The following is a 19,461-nucleotide window of genomic DNA, read 5'->3' on the forward strand; positions in this document are numbered from 1 at the left end:
GCCCAAATCTTCAAATTTTTAAGTGTCTTAAGGTCGATTGATGTTCCTCTTGCATCAAAAGACATTTCTGAGTTCTTTGGAGAAAAGTCAATTTTTGGCCGAATTTAATCAAAAATGTTTATGGCTAACCCCTTGCAATATTTTCAATTTTGGCCGAAAAATGAAATTGCTTGAAACTTGCAGGGAAGACACCCGAAGGTCCCCAGAGCACCTTCGAACTGGCATTTCGGGCAGATTGGGCATTTAAAAGAAAGATGGCGCGATTAATTTGCGTCAAAATTAGTGAAAATTATTCATTTTTGAGTCCATCAATCGGTGATTTTTGCCCAAATCTTCAATATTTTTTAGCGTCTGAAGGTAAAGTTGATGTTTCTCTTGCATCCAAAGACATTTCTGAGTTTTTTGGAGAAAAGTCAATTTTTTGGCCAAATTTGATCAAATATGTAAGGCTAACCCCTTGTGATTTTTTCTATTTTGGCCGAAAAATGAAATTGCTTGAAACTTGCAGGCAAGATGCCTGCAGGTCCCTAGAGCACATTCGAACTGGAATTTGGGGCAGATTGGGCATTTAAAAGAAAGATGGCGCGATTAATTTGCGTCAAAATTAGTAAAAATTATCATTTTTGTCTCCATAAATCGGTATATTTTTGCCCAAATCTTTAATATTTTTAGCGTCTGAAGGTCGATTGATGTTCCTCTTGCATCCAAAGACATTGCTGAGTTGTTTGGAGAAAAGTCAATTTTTGGCCAAATTTGATCAAAAATGTAAGGCTAACCCCTTGCAATTTTTTCAATTTTGGCCGAAAAATGAAATTGCTTGAAACTTGCAGGGAAGATGCCTTAAGGTCCCTAGAGCACATTCGAACTGGAATTTGGGACAGATTGGGTATTAAAAAGAAGGATTGCGCCATTCATTTGGGTCAAAATTAGTAAAAATTATTCGTTTTTGTCTCCATAAGTCGCTTATTTTAGCCCAAATCTTCAAATTTTTAAGTGTCTTAAGGTCGATTGATGTTCCTCTTGCATCAAAAGACATTTCTGAGTTCTTTGGAGAAAAGTCAATTTTTGGCCGAATTTAATCAAAAATGTTTATGGCTAACCCCTTGCAATATTTTCAATTTTGGCCGAAAAATGAAATTGCTTGAAACTTGCAGGGAAGACACCCGAAGGTCCCCAGAGCACCTTCGAACTGGCATTTCGGGCAGATTGGGCATTTAAAAGAAAGATGGCGCGATTAATTTGCGTCAAAATTAGTGAAAATTATTCATTTTTGAGTCCATCAATCGGTGATTTTTGCCCAAATCTTCAATATTTTTTAGCGTCTGAAGGTAAAGTTGATGTTTCTCTTGCATCCAAAGACATTTCTGAGTTTTTTGGAGAAAAGTCAATTTTTTGGCCAAATTTGATCAAATATGTAAGGCTAACCCCTTGTAATTTTTTCAATTTTGGCCCACAAATGAAATTGCTTGAAACTTGCAGGCAAGATGCCTGAAGGTCCCTAGAACTCATTCGAACTGACATTTCGGACAGATTGGGCATTTAAAAGAAATATGGAGTGATTAATTTGCGTCAAAATTAGTAAAAATTATTCATTTTTGTCTCTATAACTCGGTGATTTTTGCCCAAATCTTTAATATTTTTAGCGTCTGAAGGTCGATTGATGTTCCTCTTGCATCCAAAGACATTGTTGAGTTGTTTGGAGAAAAGTCAATTTTTGGCCAAATTTGATCAAAAATGTAAAGCAAGCCCCTTTGTGATTTTTTCAATTTTTGCCGAAAAATGAAATTGCTTGACACTTGCAGGGAAGATGCCCGAAGGTCCCCAGTGTACTTTCGAACTGAAATTTGGGCATTTAAAAGAAAGATGGCGCGATTAATTTGCGTCAAAATTAGTAAAGATTATTCATTTTTGTCTCCATAAATCGGTATTTCCCCCCCCCCCCAAATCTTCAATATTTTTAGCCTCTGAAGGTCGATTGATGTTCCTCTTGCATCCAAAGACATTGCTGAGTTGTTTGGAGAAAAGTCAATTTTTGGCCAAATTCGAAGTGAAATTTCGGACAGATTGGGCATTTATCTCAAGTCAAGATATGCGAATATTTGATTTGCAATTTTGTCATGCCTTATATGAACTAAGAATTATCGCACGCAACAAAAAGGATTTTTTCGTGGTTATATGAACTAACAATTATATCGCACGCTGCGGATGCCAATAAGAAGCTTTTGCTTTGGCGCCAACATTAAAGATAGGCCTAAGTCCCCTTCAAACAGTGTGCAAGCATTTTCCTTATGACATGTTACCCGAAAAAATACTCTGAATAAATAACTTTGTTAATAGTTTCTCGTTTGTTTACTCAATCACGGGTGATTGATTTTTCAATGAGATAATAAACGGATAAAACTCGACTAGTACAAGTAAAAGACGTTAATGCAATCATGAAATTTCAAACCCTTGGTGGCAGCATTCAGTCATTCTTTAAAAAAAAAATAGTCTGCCTCCCCCAATAGTTTGGGCAGAGAATTGGGTTTTTGTCTCATACGTTGAAACGTCATTAAGTGCATATGTTTAAACTTTTTTTCAATACCAATTTGAATCACCTCTTTTAATCAGCAGGGCCAAATTTAACACAGCTGATTACCAGAAATTATTGCTTAGCAAATTTACATGCCTAGGCAAAAATCAGCAGGGTACCAGTCGCACGCAATTTACATGACATGAAATTTTGCTCGGTAACCTGTTGCTAACCAAATATTTTCTCTGCTAAGCAGATTCCATGAAATTGGCCCAATTTTCCGGAACTCAATTCTACGGAGAGGCACAGAGAATACTCTGTAGGCCACGGATCGTCTTATCGGCCACGTGGTAATCCAAGCTGAGCACGATGACGGGTCTAGGGCATTCAGGCGGCACTTCCACCCCCTCGAAGCTGTTGTCCACGCACACGTCGATCCTAGCAAGTTGTGCGTCCATCGTATAGTTACTCCAAGCAGTGCAGATACGATATGGTTGAGCCAGGTCCGCTGCTTGCAATTAAAAGAAAGAAAATTTGATAAGTGTGTTTTTTGTGTTCATAACTTTATAAAATCGCTATTTTATTGACTGTAAGACACCACTGTTTATTTACCTAAAACAAGGTACCTAAAACGTATAAATAAGGATGTGCCTTTGAAATTGCTATCTTACACCGCATGAAATAGTGGTTGCAAAATCAACAAGGAAAGAAAACTTTGTTTGTTACGCAAAGTGGTAAAGGTACATGATGAACAAAGGGGTCTACCCGATAGTCCCCAATACCTATGTTCCCCAATACCGATTTCCCCCGAAATCCTTAGGACTAGGGTTATATGGTTAGGGTTAGGGTTAGGGTTAGGGTTAGGGGAACATAGGTATGCACTCTTGAACAAGGAATCATTGGTGATATGAAAGATTGTTTATATCGGCCTACAAAGAGATACTTATACTGAGCAATAAACTTGAATCAAAATGCACTCTTCTGTTCTTGTGTTCAGGTCACCACGCTAATTTGGTCAAACGCACGCACAAGCACTTTGAGAGTTGCTCACAAACCAAATGTGGGCGGGGCTTAAAATGCTCGATTCCGGAAAGATCCATTAATTTGAATCATTAACTTGGATCTATTAATTCGGTTGAATATCGAAGTTGGCATTTTGAATAAACATGAAGGCACTGCCGCATTCAATGTCCATATGTTGACTATTAATTATTTTGAATTTGAATTCTATTAGTATTACAGCAAATTGTTATGAACTTAAAAAAAATGTATGTACGCCTACATATGCGCCCATTTTTGATATGTGACCTCAAGGCATATACCTTTACTACAAAATGGTTGAGACAAAAACTTTAGGCTATTAATTGGGCTAATTAATGAGTGAGGACGAATTAAGTGATCCAATATTAATTAATTGTTCGTCATGCACCAACAACGACTGTGCCAAGTTTTCACGACTTCATACCAATTTACACACCAGCCCCACATATCCCGCAAGGGGTGTGGGTGTGGGGTGCTGGACTATTTGACAAAACTTAGGTCGGGGTCTCACGAGTTCTGGGACCAAGACTGTGCCCGATCTTACCTTGTATGACAGATATCTTCCAGTCCTGGTTGCCTTCGATGCACCGGAACACGTACTGAGCCGGATCGTCTGTGAACTCATGCACGTCTAAAGAAACAAAGGGGAAAATCGCACCTCTTTTAAAGTTGCATACACCGTTCAGTAAAAGAAAGGGGAATTCTCAAAAACTATTTCCCCACCCCTAACTATTTCGAAGTTGGGCGCCAACAACGTTGTGAAAAAAATCATTTACCGTTAAATTATTGGAACTATTTACGAACACGATGTTGTTATAAATTACGATGATCTCAAACATAAATTCCTGGTATACACGATGCTAATAGTAACAGGCTTAAAATATATTAAATATATTATGGTTGTGCTCTTTGTACGTACGCATGTGTGCGACGTTCCATTCGCAATGCGCTATGTAGCACTTCTGGCAGTACGTTCCAGCATCATTGCACTTCATATCAAGGATGTAAAAGCCCTGCAGAATGCAACAAAATGAGTTATAGTTTTGGCATGTGCAAGTATTAAAGTCATGCTGAGATATGACAAGGAATGGAGAGTAAGTTTTACAGCAGCGTCAAGAACTCGCCAAACACAAGTGGTTTGTTGTCTCGACTAATCGTATCACATTTCAACAGAGATCTGTACATTTTCTTGCATATCATATCCTGCAACTCAATTTTCGTCACTGTTAACAAGCATTAATTTGCAACAAATCTTTAAAAAAAAACTCCCTATGAAAAGAAATAACTACGAATCATTGACAACCTTTTTTGGCAAACTAACCCCAACCCTCTTTGTTAATTGTTTAGATACTTACCAAATGAGAATAGGTGGGGTCGTCGCTCGAGTGACTGCCCCAGTAGCCATTTGCCACGGTGATACCGATAACAAACAAACTGGTAACCAATGGCCACTTCATGATAACACGTAAATTCTCGTCGCCAGACCAAAACAGATGCAATACCAATTATTGGATGCAATCGCGGGCAAAACCAGTAATTGACTAACGCTCCATCACTGTCCTCTGTTTGTATACTCGCCGGAATATTTGCAACTTGCAGTGCCGCTCGGGTCTAGGCTAAATACATCAAAGTCCAAGCTGGTACATCATGATTTGATGAACCCATGAATATCCTCAGAAATTGACCGCATGTAAGGCCAAAAAAAAATGATAAGTCGGTCTCTGGTCAGCGCGCGCGTCGATTTTAATCATGCGCGTCAATCTTTTTTTTTTTCCAAAATGTTCCGCGGTAGCTCCAACAGCGCCCTCTATTGCCGCACCTCCTCATGTTTTTTTTACCAAATAGCACCAAGGAATGGGATTTTGCAACAAGGCAAATGATCGAAAGCACCAAGGATAATTATGGAGGACACCAATGTACATGAGGACACCAAAAAAGCAAAATAGTACCCCACCTTGTCTGTATACAATCCAAGCTTGAAGAAAAAAAAAGCAAAAAGCTTGAAGAAAAAAAAAGCAAAAAAAAAAAAAAAAAAGTCGCGTCTCCGCGTCAATTCCGGAACTTTGGTCTGACCAGAGACCGAATTTTTTTTGGGGGGGGGGGGCCTAATGAGAATGCACGGCCGTAATAAAATATTTGTTCACCCTAAAAACCTGGACACGGTCTGTGCGCCGGTATGAATGATGAATTTTCATCAACTCTTATGCATGCATTTTGGAAGATGATTATAAACAAAGTGTATACAGGTTCAACTATAGGCTTGTAGCATGTTGGTCTGTACACACCACACGGCGGAGAAACCAAAATAAATGGCAGTTGAAACTATAGAAGTATAAATCAAAGTACTATTGTTTAAAAAGGGGAAGGGGTGGTCAGGCGGGTCAATGTATTTTACACTGATGCAGTGGTTACCGAATCTGCAAGCTACGAGGATTCAGTCAAGACGATTGAGATATAAATCACATAAAATCGGAGCACCCATCAACCACGAAAATCGTCCAGTCCATTATTTGTGCATGAAATTTCTGATTACTTCAGTATACAAGAGCTTTTGTCCAATTTTCCTGGCCCCCCAAATGATATTAATCACCAAAGGCGAACGGTTTAGTCCTTGCACAAACGCCGAGAACGTTCGTTTGGGTGTGTGTAGTACACAAAAGAAATAATCCGACACATTTTTTTGGAACATGAACCAAATTTAATGTTTTAATAATTTTACCACAATAAATGACCCTTTTTGCCCAAACTATCGAAATATGAAATGGAAACTTACATTAATATTGTATGATTCACAGCACGGGCCCTATTATCACTTAAACAATAAATCCGCAAACCTCTTAATAAAAGTCAATGAATCAAAATTGGCAACAAATATTGAAGCACATGAGCAAACAAATGCGTCTGTCTGTCTTCCAACAACAAAGGCAATTTTCATACAATGAACGCAGTTTCGACGCGATGAAGCACGAAGCGGATATCATTATGTTTGCATTCTTACATTTTGTCTACATTTTAAGACAAGTCGCCCTCAAACCGTGTGCAGGCATTTACCTTATTTCCTTTATTACCCGAGTAATTGATGTCCCGAAAAAATAACTCATCGAATTAAAAATTCCGAATACCCATCTGTAAAAACCGTTCTAAATTCGAACAAGATATATCATTGTCGTCGGTCAGGCTCAGTACATCTTTATCCGTTAATACTTTTTTGTCCTTTCAAAATAATTGTATTCCCAATGAAATATTTATGAAGATTTATAGCTTCTAATTTGTTAGTAAAATGAACCGTTTGATCAATTTCTGCTTAAGATTGGCGAACGAAAAAATACTCGATTCATAAATGGGAAGTACGTTGCATTCATGGAATTTCCGACTCTTGGCGGCAGCGTTAAGCTATTATTGAAAAACAAAATGAGTCTGCCGCCCCCAAGAGTTTGGGTTACAAGATTGGGTTTTTGTCTAATTTTTTTTTTCAATCCCATTTTGATACCTCTATGCATAGCAGGGCCAAGTCTCACACAGCTGCTGACCAAAAAATATTACTTAACAAATGTACATGCTAAAAGAAATCAGCAGATTACCAGTCACACGTAATGTACATGACATGGCATTTTGCCTGGTAACCCTGTTAATGCTCAGCAAATATTTTCTCTGCTAAGCAAAGTCCAGCACTTTAGCAGCTCAATGAAATTGGCCCAATTTGCGGACTTCGGTTAATTCTATGGAGTGGCACAGAGCAGATTTTGTTGGCCACGGATATTCTTATCGGCCACGTAGTATTCCAAGCTGACCACGAAGACGGGTCTAGGGCATTCAGGCGGCACTTCCACCCCCTCGAAGGTGTTGTCCACGCACACGTCGATCTTAGCAAGTTGTGCGTCCATCGTATAGTTACTCCAAGCAGTGCAGATACGATACGGTTGAGCCAGGTCCGCTGTGTGCAATAAAAAGAGAGACAAAAATAATGCCATTAGGCCAAAAAAAAAAAGTCTCCGGTTTCTGGTATGCGTGCGCGTCGCCGTAGCCATGCGCGTCGGCAAAATGAAAAAGTTTTTTTTTCAATACAAGATGATGTCTCAAAACCGCCAAACTCACTGGTTTGACTGGAATTCTGCTGCTGCACAATTGTAACGTGTTTTTAGATGGGGTTGTGATCGAGAATAAGCTTTATGTGGCCTCTTTGGACTCCCATATATTTGCACTAAGTTTAGTCGGGCACCATTTGCAGTCATCAGCCGACATTTGAAGCCAAAAAAAAAAAAAAACCAGGAAAAAAAAAAAAAAAAAGCCGCGTCGCCGCACCACTTTTGGGGCAAGCTCCATACCAGAAACCGGAGACTTTTTTTGGGGGGCCTTTTTATCAGTTTTTGTGTGTGACATAATCAGATTTCACGGGGGGGGGGTGTGGTCTAGTGGTTTGGGTTAGTGACTCACTGAGAGGGTCAGGGGTTCGAATCCAGATACTGGCCACATGTTGTGTCCTTGGGTAAGCCGCTTCACCCCCCATTTGCCTCTCTCCACCCAGGAGTATAAATCGTCACCGACACCACGAAGTAACACTCATGTACATACCAGTAAGAATTAGCAATCGGAGAAAAAGGCTTCTAAAGTTGAACGCCTTCTAAAACAACACTTTGCGTCAAAACGGCAGAGTATTTTCAGTTGGGTTTCTCGTTCTGGACACTAGATGTATTGATGTTATTAAATTTACTGTTTTCGACCCGTGTGTATATTAAAACAAGAAATAAGAGAAAAAAGGTGAGTCGTGAAACCAAAAAAAGCTGCGAAACTGTAAATTTTCGTTTTCACGAAGTAGCACGCTTCAATCCTGTCTGTCTGTCTGTCTGTCGGGCGGGCTGTCTGTCTGTCTGTCCTTCGATTATCTCCAGAACTAAGTGCCGTATGAAGTTGAAAATCGGCGGGTATATTACTCGGGACAACAGAATGTGCAGTGTCAAGTTTGAAGTGGTTTGGATGATGGGTTCTTGAAAAAGCTGCCAAAAAACAGTATTTTCTGAGTCAATTACGTGGCAGTATATAGCTTAGAACATAATACCACGCCCTGCCGTTCTTTTCGATTGTTTACGTCATGTAAAGCTAAAGTGCGCGTGCTCAATATGACAGTTTGAAATGTTGGCCCTATTCACGTGACCAATGGCTGCGCCCTGTCAAAACGCGCGTATTATACGCGCGTCCGATCTAGTTTTTTAAGTTCTATATCTATGGTGTGTACGTGTACAAAGAGCTCGCTGACCTTCACCGGGGGGCTATTCCATTATCAACAATGGGGACTTCACGGGGGGGGGGCGGGGGGCTATTCTATTACCAACAATGAGATAAACGATAGCACAGTTTTTTTCTACGTTTTCTTAATATAATTCTGTCCACATTAAAAAAATGTGCGTTCAACCTGTGAGTGTTCCATTGAATCGCGTGCGTAGTTTGCACGAGAAGTTCTCAAAAACGCTGCAAGCAACCAATACCAGCGGCCAAGCAATTGCCCTTCCCGAACATTTACATTTTAGCCGGGCACTGCACTATAGCTTAGAACATAATACCACGCACTGCCGTTCTTTTCGATTGTTTACGTCATGTAAAGCTAAAGCGCGAGCGCTCAATATGACACAAACAATGGAAAAAGGACGGGCACGCGCACGTACATTGTAGGGCGATACCATTGTCCAGTATGGGTGAATAGCACTGCATACCATGTTTTCGCATGTACACGTACTTGGTGGCTGCACGGGCACATTAATTTTTGCAGTCGACTGAGCGACCATGCACTGCAGGTGGTCGAACTTCAAACTTGGCACAAACTTTGACGTGCGTGTGCGTTCAACCTGTGAAAACAACACCATTGAATCGCGTGCGTTGTTTGCACGAGCAGTTCTCCACTACTCTGCAAGTATGCAACCTATACCAGCGGCAAAGCAATTTGCGTTCCCGAACACGCACATTTTAGACGGGCACTGCACTAGTGTATTACAACAATGGGAGAGTGTTACTTCGTGGAAACTGCACAGCGCGCGCGCGCTCAAACAAGGAGAGTGTTACTTCGTGAAAACGTTTTTGCTCGCATTTGAGCAGAGTGCGCGCCATGCATTACAATGGTAAATGGAACTTGAGTGTTACTTCATGAAAACGAAAATTGTCACTTTCGCGCAAAAGTTGCCATGGTTAATTAGCGTAATTATTAAAATAAAGCTCTTGAAGCTTCGAAACTTCGTGCAATGGTAGGCCTTGATAAATAATGTTAAAAAATGTTTTAAATAAACCACCCTGAAAACCGAAAAAATATGGTTTAACACGTGGAGTGTTCCTTCGTGGTGTCGGTAACAAAATGGGTACCAGTTATATTAGCTGGGGAGTAACATGCGATGGACCGGTATCCCAACCAGGGGGGAATAGAAATACTCTCAGCCGATTCCACAACGATATGTTAATTTGCATACCAGGCCCCATAATCTGCGAGAAGGGGAGGGACTATTTCGCAAAGGTTGGAGGTCTTTTAGGCTTTGGGAAACACATTGGGATTTCTCGTGACCGGCCCGTACCTTGCATGATAGATATCTTCCAGTCCTGGTTGCCTTCGATGCACCAGAACTTAAACTGAGCGGGATCCTCTGTGAACTCAAATACGTCTGAAGAAAGAAAATCAAAATAGTACAACTAATGTTTTTTCCGCAACTTGTTCTAAAAATGATTTTAAAAAGACTTTACAAAGCTAAGGTTTCACACACTGTGCAATGGAAAAAAGAACAATAGGCATATAATCTCTGTTACACCAAACACTGTCTAAACGAAATAGCAAAGATCAAATAGAGGTCAGTGGGCCATTAGGGTCAGATTGAAGAGCATCCGGTAGACAAGGAGGTTGAGAGTCTGGTGGCCAAGAAATAGCGACAGAAGAAAGGTAACACCAAAGACGAAATGGTAGACAGCAAAAATGATTGTACACTACAGACCAGTGATCAGAACATTGTGGAAGGGATTGGAGGAGCGGTATTGAAGTAGACTACTAGACCCCAAACGGCACTGAATTTATTATTACTTCGAATATTGGTGGAAGGAAAAGGTAAGGAAATGTAAAGTTTACTTTATTGTAAATACGATCGCAATATTTTGTTATCATTACGATAATACTTATGGCTTTGCTCTTTGTACGTACGCATATGTGCGATGTTCCATTGGGAATGCGCTATGTAGCACTTCTGGCAGTGAGTTCCGGCATCATTGCACTTCATATCAAGGATGTAAAATCCCTGCAGAAGGAAAAGGGATGAGGCAATCTAATAAAAAAGTCCCCAAGAGAAGAGAACTAAACTACCTATCTTTTAGAACTATTTTTGCCAAACTACCTCGAACCCTCTTCGTTTACATACTTACTAAGTTTGCATAGCTGGGGTCGTCGCTGGAGTGACTGCCCCAGTAGCCATTTGCCACGGCGACACCGATAACCAACAAACTAGCAATAACTGGCCACTTCATGATGACACGCCAATAACAGCAGACACCAAAGATACGTGGGCCTTTGCGCTTTGAATCACTTTGATGCAATCTTGGTAAAAACAGCGTTGAACTGACTAAAATCATCAACTGCACTTGCCAATAGACTATTTATGCTCTCCTTATAATGAATATTCTCTGCTCAAATTCACGCTCGGACAATTAAAAGAAAATATTAAACACAAAAAACTGGCGGGTCAGCATACTGTCGCAAACGTAAATTGTAATCGCATGCAATCTTCACGCATGAATAAAATATGATACCAATAATAAAACTACCAGACCATTTGAAAGTCAAAATTGGCAGAAATTTTATTTCTGCTGAAGCCATTAGGCCAAAAAAAAAAGTCTCCGGTTTCTGGTATGCGCGCGCGTCGCCGTAGCCATGCGCGTCGGCAAAATGAAAACGTTTTTTCTTTCAATACAAGATGATGTCTCAAAACCGCCAAACTCACTGGTTTGACTGGAATCCTGCTGCTGCACAATTTTAACGTGTTTTTAGATGGGGTTATGATCGAGAATAAGCTTTATGTGGCCTCTCTCGACTCCCATATATTTGCACTAAGTTTAGTCGGGCACCATTTGCAGTCATCAGCCGACATTTGAAGCCAAAAAAAAAAAAAACAGGTAAAAAAAAAAAAAGCCGCGTCGCCGCACCACTTTTGGGGCAAGCTCCATACCAGAAACCGGAGACTTTTTTTTTGGCCTTATATCAATAAAAATCAAAGCACTTTTTTGGTAAAATGTTGTCAAATCAGGTAAATTCATAAGCTATAATACACTAAGGTCTGTTAGGGTAATGGCAACCGAAAATGCAAGCTAGGAAATTTCAACCACTCGACAGCACTTTTAAACATGGTGCATTCCATCTGTCTTTTTACTTACTTCAGTATACAAAACATTTCCCTCCATTGTCACTGGTACTCCGAGTGATTTTTGCATGTTCGCAGTAGCACATGCAATATTGATTCTGCGCCGCCACCGCTAAGAAAGTTTTGTGATGAGCATGTGCAGTAGTAAGTAAATTTTCAGATTTGGCTTTTTTTCTGCCAGACAGTGAGGACAAAACGACGTTATTTTCACAAACGAGTGTCACCTCCGCCCACCAAATTTCCGAACTGTCAATTCCAGACTATGATTGTTTGCACAACAACTCTCAGAGAAACAGTGCTTGCCGAGCAACTCATATCGTAGGGAATCCTGTATTTATGGGTGAAAGTTGGGGCAAGGTGTGTTGGGGGCGTGGGTAGGGTTGCAATTTTTTCTTACAATTTGGAAAGAATCGAATGGGCATCCAAGCTTTGAAGAAAAAAAATCAATAAAACACTAGCAAATGTCGCCAAAAGAATGCTTCCGATTTGACAATATTCACAAAAAGTCGAATATCAAGCTTAAGTTTATCAGAGTGACAATTAAATCCAAAAGTGCATTATCCCTTGACAACTTTTATAAATAATCGGCCGTTAGAAATTAAAATGATCCGCGTAATTCGTACAAAAATCCGCAAAGCTAACCACTTAATTAAATAGTAAACCAACGAACCATGATTGGCAACAAATATTCTCCATTCAACAAATGCGAAAGTCTGATTTTCAACAACAAAAGGCACTTTTCACTGTCACAAATTGCCGCACGCCGCGGATGCCAACTTATGAAATTTTCCAAACATATACTTTAAAGACGCTTCTAAATTTGAATAAAAAGGCGTCGTCTGGCTCAGTCCATCTTTGTCGTAATCCGTTAATAAATTTGGCCTTCCACGATTGTTTGATTCCCTATGAAATATTCATTTTTTGTATAGTTTTTTGTTTGTTAGTAAAATGAACCGTGCGATTATTTTTTTAAAATGAAATTGGAAAAAGGAATAATACTCTTCTCATCTGGAAAATACGTTGCACTCATAGCGTCTCCGACTCTTGGTGGCGGCATTCAGCTGTTCTTTAAAAACAATTAGTCTGCCGCCCCCAAGAGTTTGGTTTAAGAAGTGAAGGCTTTTTGTTTCATTAAACCTGCATTAAGTGCACGTGTTTAATCTTTTTTCAATACCAATTTGATTGATCTATTTCGCAGGGCCAAATCTCACACAGCTGCTTAGCCGAAAATGTTGCTTAGTAAATTTACATGTCAAACAAAAATAAACAGAATACCAGTCGTACGCAATATACATGACACGACGTTTTGCCTGGTAACCTGTTTTTGCTAAGCAAATATTTTCTGTGCTAAGCAAATTCGTCTTCGCCCTAAGACGGGTCTAGGGCGTTCATCAGGCGGCACTTTCATCCCCGAGGGTGTTGTAGTTGTCCACGCACACGTACGGATCGATCCTAGCAAGCTGTGCGTCCATCGTAAAGTTATTCCAAGCAGTGCAGATACGATACGGTTGAGCCAGGTCAGCTGTGTGCAATAAAAGAGAGAACAAAATAAATTCTTACAAACTTATTTTTTTGCACTAGGTTTTGGGACTAACACTTCACTACCAGCTCGTACCTTGGATGATAGATATCTTCCAGTCCTGGTTGCCTTTGATGAACCGGAATACGTAATGAGCGGGGATCCTCTGTGAACGCAGACACTTCTGAAGAAAGAAAGGGGAAATGTTCACCTCTTTCGAAGATGGATACCCCGTGCTCTTGAAAAAAAAATTTCTTTTTTCTCTCCTAAAGATTCTTAATGCTTAATTTTGTTTCGAATATAGAAGTCCTGCTATACAGGCCTGCTCGATGCATGATTTTTATAGTTCGGCTTGATGCATTCAATAATAATTATGCTTGTTCTTTGTACTACGCATGGGTGCGATGTTCCATTCGGTATGCGCTATGTGGCATTTCTGGCAGTGAGTTCCGGCATCATTGCACTTCATATCAAGGATGTGAAAACCCTGCAGAAGGAAACAAAGTGAGCTATTTTAGTTTTAGACTGTGCAAGTATGGAAGCCATTCTGTTCAGGAGAATGGACGAGGAACTGTAGATTCGTGCTAAGAATCGATGAGGCGAAGCCGAGTCTATTCTTAGCACGAAGCTACAGTTCCGAGTCTATTCTCCGACTTAACCTATTTCTTAAAACAACAATAGTTTATGCAAATAAGACACCTGGTTTTCCACAATCTCTACATTTTGTGAATCAGTGTAAATTCGTGTATATACAATCTATTCAACTTTGCCTGGCCCTGTGCCTTCATCGTGACAAGATCCTATTGTTAACCCTTCGGATGGGTGCACATCTTCTGTTCCATTCATCACATGCAGGCCGTGCATTTGTCCTGGAAAGCTAGTGCGAACACACTGTCTATATTCCTTACTTCCAAAGCCAATTGGAGTTTATACATGTATGTTACAGCTACGGGATTATACTGGATTCTGAAAACTATTACAGGTACATGCTTTTGATGCTATATTTTATCTGCGATAAGGAGTTATAACACCAACCACAGGAAAACTTTGAAAAGCAACTCATCATTTGTGCACAGAGGTCTTTGATTTGTGGAACCACATGTCATTGCCCATTCAATGGAGAACCACATTGTTTATCTTGATATTTATTTTATGGAGTACACGTCGGAATATCACCATCTCACTCACCACAGGAAATTACTTTGTTTGGAAAATACATTACTGTGGAATATATTCTGAGAAGTATTGATTTGGTAAGTTTCATTTGATTTCTTTAGTTATTCGTCCATTCTTTTTAGGATTTTTCTTTCGTTAATTTTTTTTCACTGGCCAGTGAGAAATAGACTGACAAATAATGATAAAACTTAAATTAAATGGATTAAGACTAGATGTGAACATAAACTTTTACCAAGGGATATCCACTGATTCTTTTTTTTAATGCGAGGTTAAAGGGAATATACATCATTGGCTTTTGTTGTAACTTTCAGAAATGAACTATTTGAGAGGTTAGTATAATAGATCAAATATTGTTACACTGACATTTTTGAAGTTCTGTGTTCTAAAAGGTTGGAAAAACCAAGAAAAACAAAAATGTTCAAGTAGTCTGGTTCTCCGACTCCACAAAAGATAAAATGGATCAATTTATAGATGATGGAAAATTGTAAGGCAAGGGCACCAGTCTAGCTGGCCTGCACCCGTTCATGAACATGTAACCAATAGCAAACAAAACTTGGACTGAAAAAATGGTAAATTTGGAGCAGTAGTTGAAAAATAGTTAGGTTTTTCCAACGCTGGTCGGCCGACCACCGTTGGAAATGTTTACAAAAATACCATTTTCTTGAAAATGACTTCACACCAGGTGCCATAATTTTACAAGATGCTTGAGACTGTCATTTACCAACATCCTAGTAAGGTATTTCGTAAAAACTGGGTTGTTTTATTTTTCGATGTTTGCAAATGTTGTATATTCCCTTTAAAGACAACGATAACAACAAAGTCAGTCGAAATTTAAATAAAGAATTAAAAATAAATAAAAAATAAAAATAAAGATAAGACTAAAAATAAAAATAAACAGAATTGAAACTTCATTAAGAAGAATACTTTACACTCGACCTTAAGTTAAAATTGATAATCGCCACCATATACAATCAAAAGTACCAGCTCGGCAAATTGAAAAATCCAAAGAGAACATTGTGTGTAATTAAAAATCGAAGAACTAAAATAGTACGCTATTTCTTTAAATCAGGTTCACGTCAAATTCGTTCGCAAAAACTCTTTCGGAATTCGTACATTTTTAAGTACCATTGAAATGTTCATTTCTTTCATTTTAAAGTGGACTGTGACTTTCAAAAATCTAGTAAGCACTGAGTCCCGTTTATACATGGAGTTGTTTGCAGAGGCTATTCACAACAAAAAACTGTTGATTCTTAAAATAATCTACAGTAAAGTGTACATTCGTACAAGTAATCTACACTTTTAACAATAGTGTGACGTCACAGAAATAGCTTAATGCTACTGAAATCTGCACAAATACATTCAAATGTCTCAAATAAATTATCATGATTTTTTTAAACAATTGTTAGATAACTTTTTCACGGGAGGGGGGTTATCTGGGAGAGGTATATTTGTGTACTGACTCGGATCTTCCACCTCATTGCAAGCTTATCATTAATCGATCATGTAAATAACACGTCATGTGCACGAACTTACGAAATCGCGCAGAGTAAACATATTTGTGTTGCACACTAATTTTAACCTGTTCAGCTCAGACCTATATAGGCCTAATCTTATCTGTGGGCACGTGGGGTCTAGCGGTGGAGCACAGGATTCATGATCGTGATCAGGTTGTGGGTTCGAGTCCCGCCGTGGCCATGCGTGTTGTGCCCTTGAGTAAGGCGCTTTACCTCAATTACTCCTCTCAACCCAGGTGTTAAATGGATGCCAGCATTATTCAATGCTGGGAAGGTAACAGACTCGCTGTGGAGGAGGTGTGGCAATCCCCCAAAGAGTCTGGCAAATCGCTAACGAAAGAGAGATTGACCCTCCGTTCCTGTTAACACAGGTTCGTCCCCCTTGCCTTTACTTATCTTGTTAATACTAGTTCACCTACGTCACCTCCTTAGTGAAAAGGTGTCACTATGGCCTTCTTCCACTTTTGGGGGGTTTGCCTGTTGCAATGGAGAAATAAATCAAATACGTAAGCTGGTTAACAATGGCAGGAGCAAATGTTATCAGTCTGGCTGGGCAGTTATCAGAACCAGTGGTCGCGAGATCCTGAATTTGTTTTAAAACGAAATGCTTACAAATTGGTTGGAGATGAAAGCTCACATAGTCATTAATGCCTCCAATGCTAAAGTTGAATACATTGTTGCCGTTATTTTTGGGGAATTCGGCAGCAAGTTTTGGGCCCAATTTTACCAAAGGAATCATTGAGCACATTGGCAATACTCGCTCTGATATTTCCTCACCATCTGCGCAGATCTTGTTGATGACGCCTTGCTCGCCTTGAGCGGGGATTAAAAATTAATTGTTTAATTTAAAGATTATTCCATACAGTAACGATGGCATTAATCAACAAGACAACTCCCAGTAGATATTATTTAATCAGAACAAAGTCCATACATTTTCCGATAAATTTAGCCGTAACAATCTACAGTAACAACATAAATCTGTACACAGTTTAAAAGAGACTTTGCTGGGCGTACGATCACAACTAGGCATAAGCGAAGCATCTTATTAAGCCGAGCAATGGCCCGATTTGCCTTTACTTCGGCAGTTTTGGTACTGTTTCTGGTATTTATTGTCCGTCGTGCGTCATGCACAGCACAGGACAGGCCCCGGGGAATCGTTCTCGGTTCCTCGAATGAATTCATCAACTTGCCGGAGTTTCGTCAAGCCCAGTATGTCTCGAATGGGGCCCGCGTCCCATCAGATGTCATGGCGGAACTTGGTGTCGACCAGTTTGCATCATCTGCCGACTTGCAGAATGGTTTCTTCCATAAGGTCCGTGATTTACTGGCCTCAGTGGTCGACCGTACCGGAGCAGGGAGCACCCCGGCTTTGGACATGACCAGACTGCGGCAAGATGGCCTGAAACTGCTGCAGGACCTTGGACTGTGGGACCCGCAGGAACCAGGCCAGATCGACTTGGAGGAGATGGCGGAGGCAGTAGGCAAGGAGCTGCGGCAGTTTGTCGGTATCCAGGCCTGGAGAAATGTATCTGCCAACTGCCTCAACAACACGCTGCAGTTCTTTGAAGATGCAAGCATAAGTCTTCCATACACCGGTCAAAGTGAGTATGAGAAAATAAAAGAAAATGATAAAAACTGTTGAAAAGTTCGACAAGTTCATCAGGTTTATATAAATGCAAACTGTTCAACAGGTTGAGAACAATCATATTCAATTTATCTCGAGCAGTGACACCGTGCAATGGAAGTTCTATTCACCGTGAATATTGCACGGTGAATAGAACTTCCATTGCACGGTGTCACTGTTTTGAATCGAGCTAAATTGAATATGATTGTTCTCAACCTGTTGAACAGTTTGCAACATTAATATAAATATGATAAACTTGTCAAACTTTTAAACAGTTTTTAACCTGAATAAATTGGCTATTAAAAGTCAACCAATCAGATGACAAGGATTTATTCAGGTGTTATATAAAACAAATAATGAATGTTTCACGTTCGTGCAATGGAAAGAATAATTCCATTCGGCTTCGCCTCGTGGAATGGAACATTTGATCTGTCACCTTATGAAATTATTCTTACCATTGCACTCACAAACATTCATTATTTGTAGGATAGTGTAAGTTTAACGTATAGAAGGAATGTCCAGTTTTCAATGATCGGGCTAGTTTTACGGGAAATAGTTACCGAAGAGGTGAAGGCCTCATTCAGAAACTATTCTTTATTCGTTCGTGCCATTAAAGAGCGATACACAAAACACCAGTCACGCCTGCCGCCCATATCGAAAATAAGGATCCTTTTGCAAAATATAGTCACATTTCGGTCCAGTATAATAACATCAATTAAATTTCAAAAGCGCTAAGAGCAGGCTGCCTCCATTGCTTTTGACCCTGGTAAAGGGACAACAATATCTCTCTACTAGAAACATTTCTGCTTATGCAAATCGCTTTTTTAGTGGAGCATGCATCGTCTTTGGCGAGTCGGAGCCTATTGTTAATATACTGGCCTGCAAACAAAAGAGGCAAAATGGAATACAATTTGTTATCATAAGAGGATGTGGCGTTACTTAACCCTAAAAGGGCCGGGTTATTTTGACCATCTCACAGCCGGGGGAGGGGGACCGATGATCCATACCTCGGCCATCGAGTGACGAAAAATTATGAATCTTGGCACATGAAAAGAACAACTTAATATAAACTTACCCAAGAAATTTCATGACTATAGGTTAAAGGGTTTTGGAATTACCTTAGCATCTAACATTCATGTACATAACACTCGAAGTAGTGCAAGGGGAAATTTGTTTGTCCAATTTAACAGAACATCAATGTCGAAAAATAGTGTTATTCATCAAGGCACCTTGTACTGTTTAGATGATTCTCTTAAATTGTTACCCTCACTATTGTCTTAAATTTGTCAAGAATTTTAAAACTCACTTTCTCCAATCATATTCATAAATTGAAATGTCATTTTTGGGCATTAATTATTATTTAGGTCTTGTCTCACTGTCTGTCTCACGTATTGTTTTGTTTGTCCCTTATTACAGTACTTTGGTTGTATGATTGTCCATAGGTAAGGGCACAAAAGCGTTCTGCCTAACCTTTACCTAAATGTTGTCATTTAATTTCACAATTTATCACTGTGTACATAACTATCAAATATTATACTACTGACTTTTTCTAATACTAGTCCAGCGGATATGTGACAAAATATTGATGAATTGTGCACTTTTGCATAAAAGCGTGAAACTTGGCAGAGATGTTCATATTCATGCCAGAAAATGTTTTAGATGTGAAGCCATTTCATAAACGAATGAAGCAAATTCCC

At 39.6% G+C, this 19,461-nt stretch overlaps 3 protein-coding genes and 1 long non-coding RNA gene across 5 annotated transcripts in view; 1 reads left to right on the forward strand and 3 right to left on the reverse strand.

Annotated features, from left to right (window-relative positions):
* Window positions 1-2,430: 2,430 nt before the first annotated feature.
* LOC119724091 lies at window positions 2,431-5,156 on the reverse strand. The gene is made up of 4 exons (XM_038195000.1): window positions 4,909-5,156; window positions 4,473-4,566; window positions 4,098-4,184; window positions 2,431-3,020 (listed from the first exon to the last, which is right to left on the reverse strand). Exons 1-4 carry the CDS (start codon window positions 5,008-5,010, stop codon window positions 2,806-2,808), a joined length of 498 nt encoding a protein of 165 aa, XP_038050928.1. The 5' UTR covers window positions 5,011-5,156; the 3' UTR covers window positions 2,431-2,805.
* A 1,085-nt stretch (window positions 5,157-6,241) lies between these two features.
* On the reverse strand, window positions 6,242-11,409 carry LOC119724437. The gene is made up of 4 exons (XM_038195498.1): window positions 10,940-11,409; window positions 10,722-10,815; window positions 10,108-10,194; window positions 6,242-7,487 (listed from the first exon to the last, which is right to left on the reverse strand). The coding sequence occupies exons 1-4, from the start codon at window positions 11,144-11,146 to the stop codon at window positions 7,273-7,275; spliced, it is 603 nt and encodes a 200-aa protein (XP_038051426.1). The 5' UTR covers window positions 11,147-11,409; the 3' UTR covers window positions 6,242-7,272.
* Window positions 11,410-11,923: 514 nt separating this feature from the next.
* LOC119724439 lies at window positions 11,924-14,075 on the reverse strand. Its single transcript, XR_005270641.1, has 3 exons — window positions 13,841-14,075; window positions 13,547-13,634; window positions 11,924-13,453 (listed from the first exon to the last, which is right to left on the reverse strand). It is a non-coding gene; the product is annotated as an uncharacterized LOC119724439 (long non-coding RNA).
* Window positions 14,076-17,066: 2,991 nt separating this feature from the next.
* The window catches only part of LOC119724440 (nose resistant to fluoxetine protein 6-like), a 31,553-nt gene continuing 29,158 nt past the window's right edge, over window positions 17,067-19,461 (forward strand). Inside the window, exon 1 of one of the 2 annotated variants that reach the window (XM_038195500.1) lies at window positions 17,067-17,741. In XM_038195500.1, coding sequence (XP_038051428.1) covers window positions 17,198-17,741 — 544 coding nt within the window. In that variant the 5' untranslated portion in view covers window positions 17,067-17,197. The remainder of the gene's footprint in view (window positions 17,742-19,461) is intronic. The other variant, XM_038195499.1, reaches the window with a different exon arrangement.

Source organism: Patiria miniata, unplaced genomic scaffold, assembly GCF_015706575.1.
Source record: "Patiria miniata isolate m_02_andy unplaced genomic scaffold, ASM1570657v1 HiC_scaffold_18, whole genome shotgun sequence".
Lineage (NCBI taxonomy): Eukaryota > Metazoa > Echinodermata > Asteroidea > Valvatida > Asterinidae > Patiria > Patiria miniata.